Source organism: Pleurodeles waltl, chromosome 11 (genome assembly GCF_031143425.1).
Source record: "Pleurodeles waltl isolate 20211129_DDA chromosome 11, aPleWal1.hap1.20221129, whole genome shotgun sequence".
Taxonomy (NCBI): domain Eukaryota; kingdom Metazoa; phylum Chordata; class Amphibia; order Caudata; family Salamandridae; genus Pleurodeles; species Pleurodeles waltl.
In genome coordinates this window covers 151,204,520-151,218,305 of record NC_090450.1, presented here as the reverse complement: position 1 = coordinate 151,218,305, position 13,786 = coordinate 151,204,520, and the positions used below count along the sequence as shown (strand labels likewise).

At 43.1% G+C, this 13,786-nt stretch overlaps 1 protein-coding gene across 1 annotated transcript in view; it reads right to left on the bottom strand.

The window, feature by feature from the left end:
• GPR149 (G protein-coupled receptor 149) overlaps positions 1–10,065 on the bottom strand; it is a 517,693-nt gene extending 507,628 nt beyond the window's left edge. Inside the window, exons 1-2 of the mRNA XM_069213318.1 lie at positions 8,770–10,065; positions 6,959–7,151 (exon numbers count right to left, since the gene is read on the bottom strand). Coding sequence (XP_069069419.1) covers positions 6,959–7,151; positions 8,770–9,720 — 1,144 coding nt within the window. The 5' untranslated portion in view covers positions 9,721–10,065. The remainder of the gene's footprint in view (positions 1–6,958; positions 7,152–8,769) is intronic.
• Between the last annotated feature and the right edge of the window lie 3,721 nt (positions 10,066–13,786).

Below are 13,786 nucleotides of genomic sequence, written 5' to 3'. Positions count from 1 at the left end.
ACATTACGTTTTAGAAATTGACTTTATCACATATTTATTTATAGCTCTGTGATACACCTAGGCTATACTATAACCATTTTCAATGGCAACTAAGACCCATTGAGGCTTATAAAAGAAGATCCCCGCTGATACCCACTGATGAAGGACTGCAGGTAGAGCAAAAGCATTGCTAATTTTTTTATGACATTGGGTTTTTCTATACAAATTTCTTTCAAACACCAACATATGTTGTCTTTATTTCCAGAAGGAAAAGGGATAAATGGTTTATAAATGAAATATTAAGTCCTTATTAATTCAATACTGTTTACCCTTCCAAAGCGTTCTCAAGTGGTAAGATTGGTGTGGGTGAATAAACATGCCTATTGTAATATGATGGTACTGCAGGTCACAGCTGGCAGTGGGGCAAAGTAGTGGAGTGAGGGAGGGTAAACAACACAAAATAAATATATTTTTAAATGTACCTTGAATCCGCGACACAGCCACACCGCCACACCGCCACACAGCCACACAGCCACATCGCCACTCCTCGGGTCTCCGCTGGACTGCAGGCTCCCAAGCACAGACTCCCAGCCTGCCCTGCAGCCAATCCTAACGCTGCTCTCATGCATGAGAGCAGGGTTAAGATTGACCTGAGTGCCCTGGCTTTGCACTCCCAGGCAGACTGGGAGGCTGGTCCTGCTGTCTCCAACTAGGCAACACAGTGCCGGGTTGGAGAGACTTCAGTGCGAATGTGTGTTTGGCTATTATGAGACGGCCGGTCAAACACACATGCGTACTGAGGAGAGTGCACACCACTCCCCCTGTGCCTTTCATCCCCCATGGCCCGCCCCTTTAAAAATAAAACAATAATCAACATTGTTGATTATTGATTTATTTTTCAAGTTTTGCAGCTGCTTCTGATGGCGGAGGGGGAGCGGGGACAACGCTCCTCCGCCATAGAGGAGGAGTCTCTTATGGATACCGCATAATGCAAAAAATGTTTTACATTCATAGTCTTAATTCGAGATTCCTTGCAAATCACATGAAAAGGGTGTAACAATGAGATTTGCCATCATTGCTGGTGATGTGCAAACACGGAATGTCTACTCACAGCTCAGGTTGGTCACTCACCATTCACCCAGTGTAAGTTGTCTCTGAAAGAAAGCTTTTGTTGCTCAAATGTCAACTGTGAGCACTAGGTAGGGTAAAAGCTGGGAATATCAAACGCCAACTAGTAAAGAATAACCGTAACACAATATTGAGGTACAAAATAGTGAAAGGTAAGTTTCTATAAATTTTCTTTGCTTAACTCCACATAAATGTATGTACCTGGGTATATATGTATATATATATATATATATATATATATATATATCTTCAAGTTCTGCAGATGTGGAGTTAAGAGTAGTAAATCCTTACCTCCCTCTGAGCATTTACCTTATGATATGTTCTCCCTTGATGTTGGGGTAACGATATTCTGTTCAGTCAATAATTGAGATTTAATATTTCCTACTACAATCCTCAGGGAGTAAACTACAGTGGCTATTCGATTCTGCCCCTATACTCCCTTTTGCAAAATGGCACTTTAATGATATTGCAGTACTGTTACTTTGCAAATGCAGATATCTATTCCTCATACAGGGCTCCATCATTTCATTTGCTGCTGGTTACAAAGCTTTGCAGAAGGAATCCTGGCTCATCAATATTAATAAAGTTGGAGAGCTTCAATTGCTTGTGACCAGCTTCTTTGCAGTGTGCCAGCTTGATACACAGGCTAGAGCACAAAGCAGTCATCTTTCACTGCATACACTGTGTGAATAAAACACTCTAATGTGATCTGGACAGAAGTACATCTGGCACTTTGTGCTCAGGGGTTCATAGTACACACCTGCATAGCTTCCTGGATGAACAGAACCCAGTTTGGAGGCCTACCTCGCTGACAAGTTGCTTTAGCATCTCGCCAGGTGTAGTAAGCGCTATATAAATAATTATACCAGATCATTTCATTCACTTAGTGTTGTGATAGCCCATTGGCACATTCCACGCCCTCCCTTTGGCCAGGTGAGCTTTAATACATGCTTATGCTGTGGAACGCCAAAATTCCACTGCCTTAGCTCAGAACAAATCCTGACCTAGTTTGCAAAAAATCATCAAACGATCCAGTGATGTCAGAATGCTCAGAGGCAGAATAAGCAGCAGTCTTATCTATTATTCTGTTTAAGATGTAGTACACACACGCGGCTCTCCTGTTCCTGAATTAGTTAGTGTCTCCATTTAATTCACTGTAGTCAATAAAACATGAACACATAGATGTTTGAAGTCGGGGGGAAATTTGCAAGAATATTTTGTACAGAAAAGCTTCTCAGTAGTTACGAGCAACAGAAAAAAACAGTGATTTGTGGCTTATTGGAAACGTTCACAAGTGACTTCCTAAATTAAAGAAAGCATCCATTTTAATGACAGGATGAATAATCTATACCCTGAGGGCTTTTTCCTCCAAAGAGCACATCTGCAGCTACTAAAAGGCTAGCAGGAAATGTGTCATTAAGGTTGGAAATTTACTGCATCAATAATAACAATATACACTAAACTAAACTCAAGAATGGCTACAATTATGCTAAAATTCTATTTCATTATAAGGCAACATTCGGTGAAAAAATAATTTTTTAACGTGACAATATTCCAGAGAATGTAAGAAAAACCTTCATTTATTGCACCGAACTTTAACTTTTTGTCAAAATGGGAGGTGTTTGAAAGTACGTGATTTAAATGGGTCCAAGGAAGGCATTAATAATGATTGTGTGTCATAACCCCCTGTAGGATTTTGTAAGGTGGGGGCTTTTTTTTTATGGCTCCGAATGAGCATTGACGTCATGGGGTTCACCAGGGGACGCAGCTGAGACCCCTCCCTCCTCTGCTTAGCCCTTGTGACCCCTGGCACTGCATGTATGACCCCTGGCCTCAGAGGTGGCAAAATCAGTGCCAGAAACACAGGGGCATCTCGTCCTCAATTACATTGGCTGGGGCTGCAAACTCCTTGCTGTTTGCCAATTTTTATTACATCAATAGTAAATAATAACACATTATTTACTATTAGTGTAATAAAAAATGGAGTACAATTACCTGAAATGGGACCCTTCCTCGCAGTTGAGGTAAGTAAAAAAGACTTATTTAAATGCTTTTAAATGTATGTTGCGTGCATGCAGTCATGTGAGAGTGTGTTGATGTGAGAATTTGTGTTTATATGCTATTGTATGTATATGTGTCAGCGTGTATGTGAGTAAATGTACAGATTAACTGGCGTGTGATGTCACTTCCGCTACCCCTTGCCTTTTGGTGAATGACGTTCACGCTAATAAGAGCAACACACACCTATGATTTAATACGTGATTTTGATGGTACTTAGGCCCCGATTTTCAAAGAAGGCACTCAATTTAATTAAATTAACACATAGTATAACAATCGAAAGGAGCTTTGTCTGACTTCCCCCCAGGTGTTTTCTCCTTAGTAGTGTTTTTGCCGCTTGGCAGTCGCCACACTTTATTGTGCTCAGTACTTTATAATACACCATTTTCAGGCGCTTTAGGGATATACTTTACATTTATTTTATAAGATTGGTTAGTATATAATTCTCAGTGTTTATTAATATAATATTCATTTGTTATTTGCAATTGAGTACATGTTTTTTAGTTCTAAATACATTCTCTTCTATATGTTATTCGCATTATGCATTTGCAAAGGAAATTCAACGATTTGTGTGTCTTTGTCCTATTTAGTAATTTAAAGTGAGTTGGCCTTTAGAGCCTCTTTTTGGGTTTGGCGTTTTCAAAGATCCTCTGTAAAGCAATAGTCGTCTTGTCCTATTAAATCTGCAGTTCTCCGACACTATTTAGATGTTGGGCCACCACTTGGAGTTTTATCATCGGATGGTAACCCCCCGGCCTGGCCATTCGTCCGCCTCAAGGCCACATGGATAAATTGGTGGTTGTCCCAACCTTTTTAGGGCAGAGCTACCATCATAGATTGTCCCTGCACTTATCTTCCACATGATGCCTAGTAGATAAGGTCAGTGAAAATGTAAAATAGCCCGGATGGGCACAGAGAAGCTCCCTGCTTGCCGAGGCATGTTTTTAGTTTAGAGAAGACAGACTCTAGCTCTGGATTTTTTTTTTCTACACCAATAAGATTGCTTAGTGGGGGCTTCAAGCATCATGCCTGCATGGCAGATCTGCAGTGTCATGAGGGGAGCTGCAGTGAAGGTCTCCCCATTCACACCAAAAAGATCCCTGCGAGACACTAGTGTCATTTTAAGACTTTTTGCGGCACCTGGCAACAATTGTTTTTGGGTGCCTCTGTCTGGACACCTTTGAATAATATTACCCATATTCTGTTAGTTAACGCCTGTGTGATGCCTGCTAAATGAACTTTCAGAAATGAGGGTCACACAAAACAAATTTTATATGTCTTTGGGGCTCCAAAATCCCTAACGCTAAAACTAGGTAAAGAGATGCGGAGTCACAGACAGAGCTAGGCAGAGAGAAGGAAAGAGGCTTGGATAAAAAAATAGAGGTGCGAGAGAGAGAAAGTTCACTTTCCCGGGGGTCTCTGTGAAGCTGGGGACCGTGGGCAATCGCCCACTTTTGCCCATGGCGTAAAACATATTTGTCAGGCAGGTGGGGATCATTCATTAGAGCGGATAGGCCTCCGCCACCTAGGCAGACAAGCAGACTGTCTGGTACGGTGTGAATAACCCACTTAGGGCCAGATGTACGAAAAAACCAAATTGCGAGATGCAATTTGCGAGTCCTTCCGACTCGCAAATTGCAACTCGCAATTTGGTATGCAGTACGGTGTCTCAGACACCGACTGCAACTCGCTATGGGGTCGCAATGACCCACCTCATGAATATTCATGAGGTGGGTCGCAAATTGCGGCCCCATAGCGAGTATAGGCACTCGCTAACATGGAGGCCTGCTGTAGTCAGCAGGCCTCCATGTTAGCGACCTGCTTTTAAATAAAGCAGTTTGTTTTTTTTTTGAAATGTAGCCCGTTTTCCCTAAGGGAAAACGAGCTGCATTTAAAAAAATCCGAAACCTTTTGTTTCGTTTTTTTCAGGGCAGGGAGTGGTCCAAGGGACCACTCCCTGCCCTGAAAAAATGTTTTGGGGTCCATTCACAAAGGGGAAGGGGTCCCATGGGGACCCCTTCCCGTTTGCGAATGGGTTACCATCCACTTCAAGTGGATGGTAACTGCGACTCCATTTGCGACCGCATACGCGGTCACAAATGGAATTGCATACCATTGCGAATCGCAAATAGGAAGGGAACACCCCTTCCTATTTGCGATTCGGAAATGCATTTTGCGAGTCGGATCCGACTCGCAAAATGCATTTCAACATAGCAAAGTGGCTTTTTTTCGCTGTTTGCGACTCGCAAAACCCTTGCTACATCTGGCCCTTAGTTACTAACACTTGTGTATAATTCTTTTGTTTATTTAGGTCTGTGTCCACAATCTAGATTCTTAAGTAGCTTTAATAAATGCTGTGATGAATGTTCAATTGCTACTCCATGTCAGGTAATTCTTGTATTTTAAGCTTACTTACTCTGACAACTATACTTTGCATAGATATCTGTAGGTTTGAATTAGGGTACGTACTGATATTGCAACATATTTAGAATGCTTAAAGATATGCAAATTTCAACTGGGTCCCCTCTATGAACTCGCCCAACCTCAAAGTTAGCCGTATAATTGATTTGTGAGAGAATTTGATAACTAATAGAATTATTTTGTGATCTATTTTCAGTACTTAAGTTGGTTGTTAATAAAAAACAACTGTTAATTTCAGGTTGGGGAGGGCTGTATGGTGAGTATTTGAAATAATAAAAAACACCTATAGACATTTAATTACACATGCCATAAGACGGAAGTTCCATACATTCATAAACCTATCTCTCTTTGTCACCCACCCTGACCACCCTCCAGACAATTATTGATATGCAACACTTTGCTTTATTCATTAACCAGGATATATATCTTCTCAGCCAAGTAGATTCAGGCAGTACGAGACAATCTTCAAAGTGGCTATAACTCCAGCACACACCTTAATGCATTCTAGAGAGAACACCTTTCTTTGAAGCATGCACACATTTGAGCAGCATAAATCACACAGGATTCCATTTATATGCAACACTAGCACATTGTAATTTCATTCAGAAACTATTTAGTCTATGTAGGCTTGAACTGCTAACACAGGATCCGTAATTTAAAACATTATTTTCCCAGAGGGGAGACTTGGTGGTTTTTAAGAGTCTTTCAGAGCACAACACACACACAGGAGCGGGCATTGCAGGAACACCTCCTGCCTGAGGTAGCACTACTTCCAGATTGACAAATGGGGGATTGTGGGGTATCCATCAATGTAGTCCATAACATCACTTATAGCAAAGCAGGTATCAGAGAAAATTGCTACGCTTGCGACTTGAGTATGGGAGATACAAACCACCTTGGCTTTTCTCAAAAATCTTCTCAGACAATGCGGGAACACTACCTCCTTATGGTGCTACTGCTGTATACCAGGTGGTTGGGGAGGTGCTCAGCATGAGCTGTACAGTATGAACGAGTTCAGACTGGCTCTTTTTGGTCTTTTCTCTACCATTTTCGGTGGACGGAGGCAAAGTCAGCTCCTATTCACACAGATGCTGAAGCTGCCAGCTGTCACCTACAGATAGTTGAGGGCAGTTAGAGATTGGTTGGCCCATGTTTTGCTTCAAGCCCTTCCCACCCCGGCTTGTGAACTTAATCTGTAGTTGTGACAATTTTCCTGGAAGAAGAGCCTCTTCCGACAATGTTTCCTGCCAATACCTTTCTCAGATTCGTCATCCACCTTCACCCTGGTACTCACTTTTGCATCATCTACATCACATAATATCCACAATACCATTCATTCTTACAAAGACAGGGAAAAAGTATAATATCCTACTTTTACTTTCTTCTGAAGACAGTGAGTATATGTTCCTCCTGCAGTTAATAAAGCAGCCACAAGGGAGGTGGATCCAGCGCTCTGACAAGACAAACACTGGAGTGATGGAGGCAGCAAGCAAGGTGAGAAGGAAGGTCAAAGTCTCAAAAGAAGGACTTTGCAGGCCCACAAGATGCTCAACGGCCAATTGTATCTGAAAGGCAGAGGATTGGAAAATATTTTTTTCAGGCAAAACAGTGATCTGAATTCTCAAAATGTGTATAAATATACATCTTATGACTTAAGAAACACGAAGACTAAGTGAAAGTGGCCTATTTCTAGCAGAAGACATACTTATCAAGCATTTCATTCATTACTATTCGGGATGTAAAACTTAAGATATTACACTTATCATGGTGCAATGCAACAATAGTGCCTAGAAGTGAAGCGAGCAACCTTCATTATGAAAAACGGTTATGTCATGCTATGACCATGCTCCTGAATATGAAGGACTCAGGGTTTTCTCCATGAAGATATATTTTTCCAGACAAGAAAGTTTTGAACACTACACTGATGTTATGAGTTGGTTAACTTCTCTAATTCCAAGCAATGCTTTCTAAAACATTTTCCGCATGCTAATTAAACATTTTATTTGTGTGTTTCATGTGGATTTGTAGTAATAATATGCTAATATTGTATGTGGGTTTATGTATTGGAACAATTTTCTGATCATATCAATATTCCAATATATAAGAAAGTACCACATATCGGCAGGGTCAGACTGGGACAGAAGATAGTCCCAGACACTAAAATATAAGTGGCCCCATTAGCGAATCAGATAGCCAAAAGGGTGGCCCATATTTGGGCCGTATTTAATTTCTAAACACATGCTTTATAGGTGTTTTTCAAGGTATGAGAGACAGTGTGTATTTGTGCTTGCTGCAAGCAATGTTTGTATCAAATCAGGAAAAAAAAAAAAACTTTGAAAATCATTCCACTAGACCACAGAACCAGCCCACAAATATCACAAAAATAAGCAAATACACTAATCTATCAGACCAGCCCTTATGCATTATCGAATTGCCCTGTAGGCCAGTCCGACCCTGAATATTTGTCTCCCAAACAGTCAGCTAGAACTAATTCTTGTCTGTCACTTAAACCAGAAATTCAGTAACTTTTTACCGTGGCCTGATTATGACTAAGGGCACACTGCTAGTCATCCTGACCTGTCTCTGTGCGCCAGTAGTAACTAAGGGATAAAACAATTGTACACAGTGGCTGGTAGATGCTCAGCTTAACAACTGGTCACCCTGACAGGACGCAGTGCCTAGAAGAATTCAGCTTAGATGGAAAAAGCCTACATGATGTAAACAGACAACGTAACACCACAGGTGTGCGATATTTACAAACAGGCACTATATAATTAGCAAGCAGAATCTAGAAAAAATAATATATGAGTGACTTGAAACTATTATGGTCTGAGTAGACATTCTGCATGTAAAAATATTAAAAATAAAGGGCTTGGACCAAAGTTTGTGTCTGGACCAGCAATTTAAGAAAACGTGATGGCTTAAGCAAACAAATATATTAAATAAGAATGTGAATCCCAAATAATAAAATGGCAGCCATTTATAATAAAGTTAACCACATCTTTAGAAACTGATCTTTTTACAAGCGTAAATTATTTTAAATTGGACATCACTGTAAAATAACCTCTTGATGGCCAATTTCTCTTTGAATTAGTATGAGTGTATTTAACCACTGGACCACGTCATTTTCAGATTATTTCTCAGATATGTATACTATTTTTAACATTAAAGTTATTTTTTTACCATCAATGGCATCCATAAGACCACTTTTAGCAAAGCAAGTATCAAGGAAAATCGCTTCTGTGCAAACAGTACTGCAAGGCTCCTACTGCTTGGCACGCTGCTTGAGTATGGGAGATCCAAGCCACTATGGCTTTTCCTGAACACCATCTCAGAGCTCTGACACTGCTCGCCCAAGTTCCGCAAGGTCCTATCCACAGGGTCCCCAGGAGCCAGGAAAGAATCGTTGCTGCCTAATGTGGTCCCTCTGGAAATTTCTATGTAATTGGCAAAAAGGCGCTTCTCATGGTCATCGGAGCACAGGAGTTGGTGAGTTAGGGGGACAGAAAAAACAGTCAAGATGCAAAAGCAAAGTGAGTATAAAGCAAAGAGGAAGAGGACATAGGAACTGGTGCAGTCGGTGAGGCACCCCCAGGTTGTGGGTGCGTACGCGCCCCAACCACAGAGTGGCAGAGCACTTGTCAGCAAGCTCACTGTCCAAATGGCATAGACCACCCACATCATTCGCACAGGCTTCCTGGTCGTGTCATGTTGGCTCGGCTTCCGGGTTATGTAGAAGTTGTACAAAACTATAAAAGATGCCTTCAGGGTGCTAGAAATTCCCTGGAACAGATATAGAAGTGCAGACGTGGTGCACAGAGGCTGTGGTAGGGTGCTGCCCGACCACTGCATTAGAAGGAATATAGTCACTGGGGGGACACTCAGCAGGTCATCCACCGACAGCGAGGCAACCATCACTGACAAGGTGCTTTTGGTGGGCATCCTAAGCAAAGACACAAGGGAGTAGGCACTGCCCAGCAGCGTTAGGAATGTGATCACAAAGGTCAGACAGAACAGGAGAACATTCAAACTTTTCTGCCCTTTTGGAAAATCCACCATGTCGTGGTTCTGGACAAAGATATTGCTCCCATTCGTTGACCAGTGACTTGGTGTCTCTGACATGGTCATCTGCATTCGTCTTGGTCCTTTTTATCACTGATGCTGTGGAAGGCACAGTTTTCTCACATGAAGCATGGCAGCCCGCTGTCCTGTTCTGCAGTATTTTCGCTTGTTGATTTTTTTTTTTTTTTTAATTTTCAAAAAGTCCTCCTGAAGGAGCCGCCCAACACTCATCCGAACACATCTTACGCGCTCAGCTGACGAACAATTGCATCCATCTCAGTTATTCTGAGGGCACCAGTTGCTGAGAGCACCGTGGCAGCCCTCAGAGTCAGCAGCCTGCACTGCACGCACGTTCACATATTTATTTCCATTTTCAAACCTGTCAGAGCCAGCAGGTCACAAAGTTTGCTCGCCGAGATGAAGCATCTCCAACCAGTGTCGGCGGAATGTAAATCCCTTGCCGGTTTTCGAAGCGCGGGCGCCGTGAAAGCGGGACGTTCCGGGTGACACCCTCGCTGGCTCAGTGAGAATCTGGAGTGCGGAATGAAAGTCTCTCCGATAAGGCGCGTGCTGTTGAGAGCTGCAGGAGGGCGGAGCCTGGCACCCAGCAGTGAAGAGAAACAGGGAGAATGAATACACTCGCACAGACCTGCTCAGGTCGCGATCAGGGGAGCTGTGCCCTTTACTAAACAAGGCACATCTGCAGTCACACGCGTGCCCAGCCCTGTCTGAGCACCGCTGTCACTCCGTAGTGACACCGCTGTTCTCAAAGCGGATTGAGGCACTGCTTTCTGATGCTATCACTTACACAATACACCGCAAGAACAAAGGTGGGGGGTACTGCTTTCATCTTTTACCCTCATCACGGCTAAGAAAGGGCGACTGTTCAGACTGAATAATCACCAGGAGGATTTGTATATATCGGCAGCTCCTGATTGTAGGCAAATCATGTTTCACTCAATGTTGTCATGTGACAGTATTTTCATCGGTGTCGGTTGCATTTTAATAACCATAGCTTATTTTTAAATGTAAGTGACTTGGTACAATTAACACGTGTAATGGTACTCGGTTTATCAACCTTTTCAGAATGAAAGCGTGAGTAGACCTGTCGGGATCAATACTGGGGACTTGATAATCACCTGGGCCTCTGAAATTCTTTGATAAGGGTAGACCAATTATCAGGACCACTGGAATTTTGTGATTCGGCAACTGTGGCCCTTTTGCATAATTATGGATTTACCGCATTTGCCACAAAATGCCACGTCTGCTACATCATAACGCCAAATTTGCCACATCTGCTGTATAATCTGCAGAATGTAACAAAAATGTTTGTAGCTCAAACGGATCAAAAGTTACTAAAAATGCAGTGGCAGATTAATGAGTAGTGGAAGGCCATTTGCAAAGGTTAAATGGTCATTTTTCATCTGCCTATTTCTATACTTAGCTGTTAAACTGTTACTAGAGAGGTGAAATCTTTGTCTAGACAGTATTACCGTGAGAAAATATAACAAAATAATGAATTACCATAAAAATGTGTTGCATTTCGGAGCATAAATTTCCTTTTCTTGCTATATAATTGAGGAGAACAACACTCTGGACCCATCTGAATCTGGATTCCGCAGTAACCACAGCACCGAAACTGCCCTCATCGTTGCCACCGAGGACATCAGAACCATACTGCACAATGGCGAAACTGTGGCCCTCATCCTCCTGGACCTCTCAGCCACGTTCGATACCGTCTGCCACCACACCCTACGCACACGCCTCAGCAATGCAGGAATCTGCAACAGAGCCCTGGACTGGATCATCTACTTTCTCACCGGCAGAACTCAGAGACTCCGCCTCCCTCCATTCCACTCTGAAGCCACCAAAATAATCTGCGGCATACCCCAGGGTTCATCTTCAATGTCAACATGGCTCTGCTCGGTAACATCGCCCGATCTCATAACCTCAACATCATCTCATATGCGGATGACACCCAGTTGATCCTCTCCCTCACCAAGGACACCGCCAAGACCCCCCTCCACGAAGGAATGAAGACCATCACCGAATGGATGAAAAACAGCTGCCTGAAACTGAATTCTGACAAGGCTGAGGTCCTCATCTTTGACTCCACCCCCTCCGCATGGGACGTCTCCTGGTGGCCCGCTACACTGGGAACCGCACCGACACCCACCGACCATGCACGCAACCTGGGATTCATCCTGGACTCTTCTCTATCTATGACCCAGCAAGTGAACTCCATCTCCTCCTCCTTCTTTAAAACCCTCTGCATGCTTCAGAGGATCTACAAATTGATCCCCACTGAAACCAGAAGAAACCAAACCCTCCTAAGCAGCAAACTGGACTGCTGCAATGCCCTCTACCCAGGAACCACGGCCAAACTCCAGAAAAGACTGCACCGCATCTAGGACGCCTCTGCACGCCTCATCCTGGACATCCCCCACCACTGCGACATCACAGCCCACCTGAGAGGCCTGAATTGGCTCCCCGTCAACAAGAGAATCACCTTCATACTCCTTACCCACGCTCACAAGGTACTGCACAACACCGGGCCAGAATCTCAACAGACGGCTCTCCTTCTACATCCCGACCCGACAGCTTCACTCCACCGTCCTTGCCCTCGCCACCGTCCCAGGCATCCGTAGAACAACCACTGGTGGCAGATCATTCTCACACCTCGCCACCAAGATGTGGAACACTCTTCCAACCCACCTGCGTCAGACCAAGGACCTATTACCTTCTGGACACATCTCAAGACATGGCTGTTCGAGCAGTAGCAGCCCCCATACCACCCACCCCCCTCCCCAGTGCCTTGAATCGCTCACAGGTGAGTAGTGCGCATTACAAATTCCCTGATTGATTGATTGATTATAATTTAGTCAGTCCTGGTGCATAATTTGGTGCGCCCCCTTCACATAATTCCAGCAGCTCTGATTATATGATTAGAACAGGCAAATTACGTGGCATAACGTGACACATTTTGTGCGAGTGTTACTTCATTTTTTAAAACTCATGTTAACACTATTAGTCCAAAGGTTTCATCTCACTAATATTAGTTAAACACCTTAATACATCAATTAGGAACTAAAAGGTGACCAGTCATCCTTTGTGAAGGGTATTCTGCTGTGCATCAATACGTGTTGCTGCTTTCTTAGTAACTTTTCATCTGTTGGAGCTAGAAATATTTTTTTTTGCTTACAATTTGCAGGTGGTTATGTAGCAGTTGATGGATCATGTGGCAAATCTATAACGATGCAAAAAAAGCAGCAGACGCCGAATTGCATAATTCCAGTGGCCTCGATCGTCGCCACATTTGCCACTGGCGAGCCTTCAACCCACAAAGAAGCCCGATTCACTCGGAAAATGCAGTGGGGATTGTTTTCTGAGATAAATTTCACATCCACCTCCTCATAATTTAGAGGGTAAAGACCGAAACACAATTTTATGTCACCGCTGTGGGCGTCACTAAGCATAACCTGCGACTCACTGTGAGCGTCAGTTGTGTGTGTGCGGACAGACAGCAAAAGCTAAATCCCTGCCAGCTTCCTCGAAGTTCATCAAACGCATCACCACTTAATACTATGTGCGTCAACATTAACAAATGACACAGGCGGCACTGTAACCAGGGGAATAGAGTGAATGCATTTAGAACCATTTGCATGTCTAACTTCAGCTTTGCTGCATTAAGCTTTTTCTCCACGTTGTAGCACATCTCTGTGCAGTGACGTGATGTTCCAGTGGCAAGCCCAATTCCACGGTAATAAATTACCATTACATCCAGACTGAAAGGCGTTTTATTTTCATTTCCTGGCAGAGTCAGGTGAGATTAAACGGGAGGGGATCGAGTTCACGTGAAGCACCATTCTGCTAAAAGACTCTGGATGAAAATGTTTAAGCTTTACTTCCATTACATGCTATATGTCAGTCTAGCCGTTGCTTTTATTTAAAAAAAAATCTTTCGGATTCACTTCGTGGTAATTCCGGTAATATTATCACAAAAAGGGGAAACGTAAAATAAGAATACAATAACATCAGGCACACAATGTTGTGAGTGGAGTGCTAGTTTGTGGAAAACATACCTGCAAGTGCCCAACGTTGATCTTAGGAGCGTTCTCAACTATTATCAGGACTGACA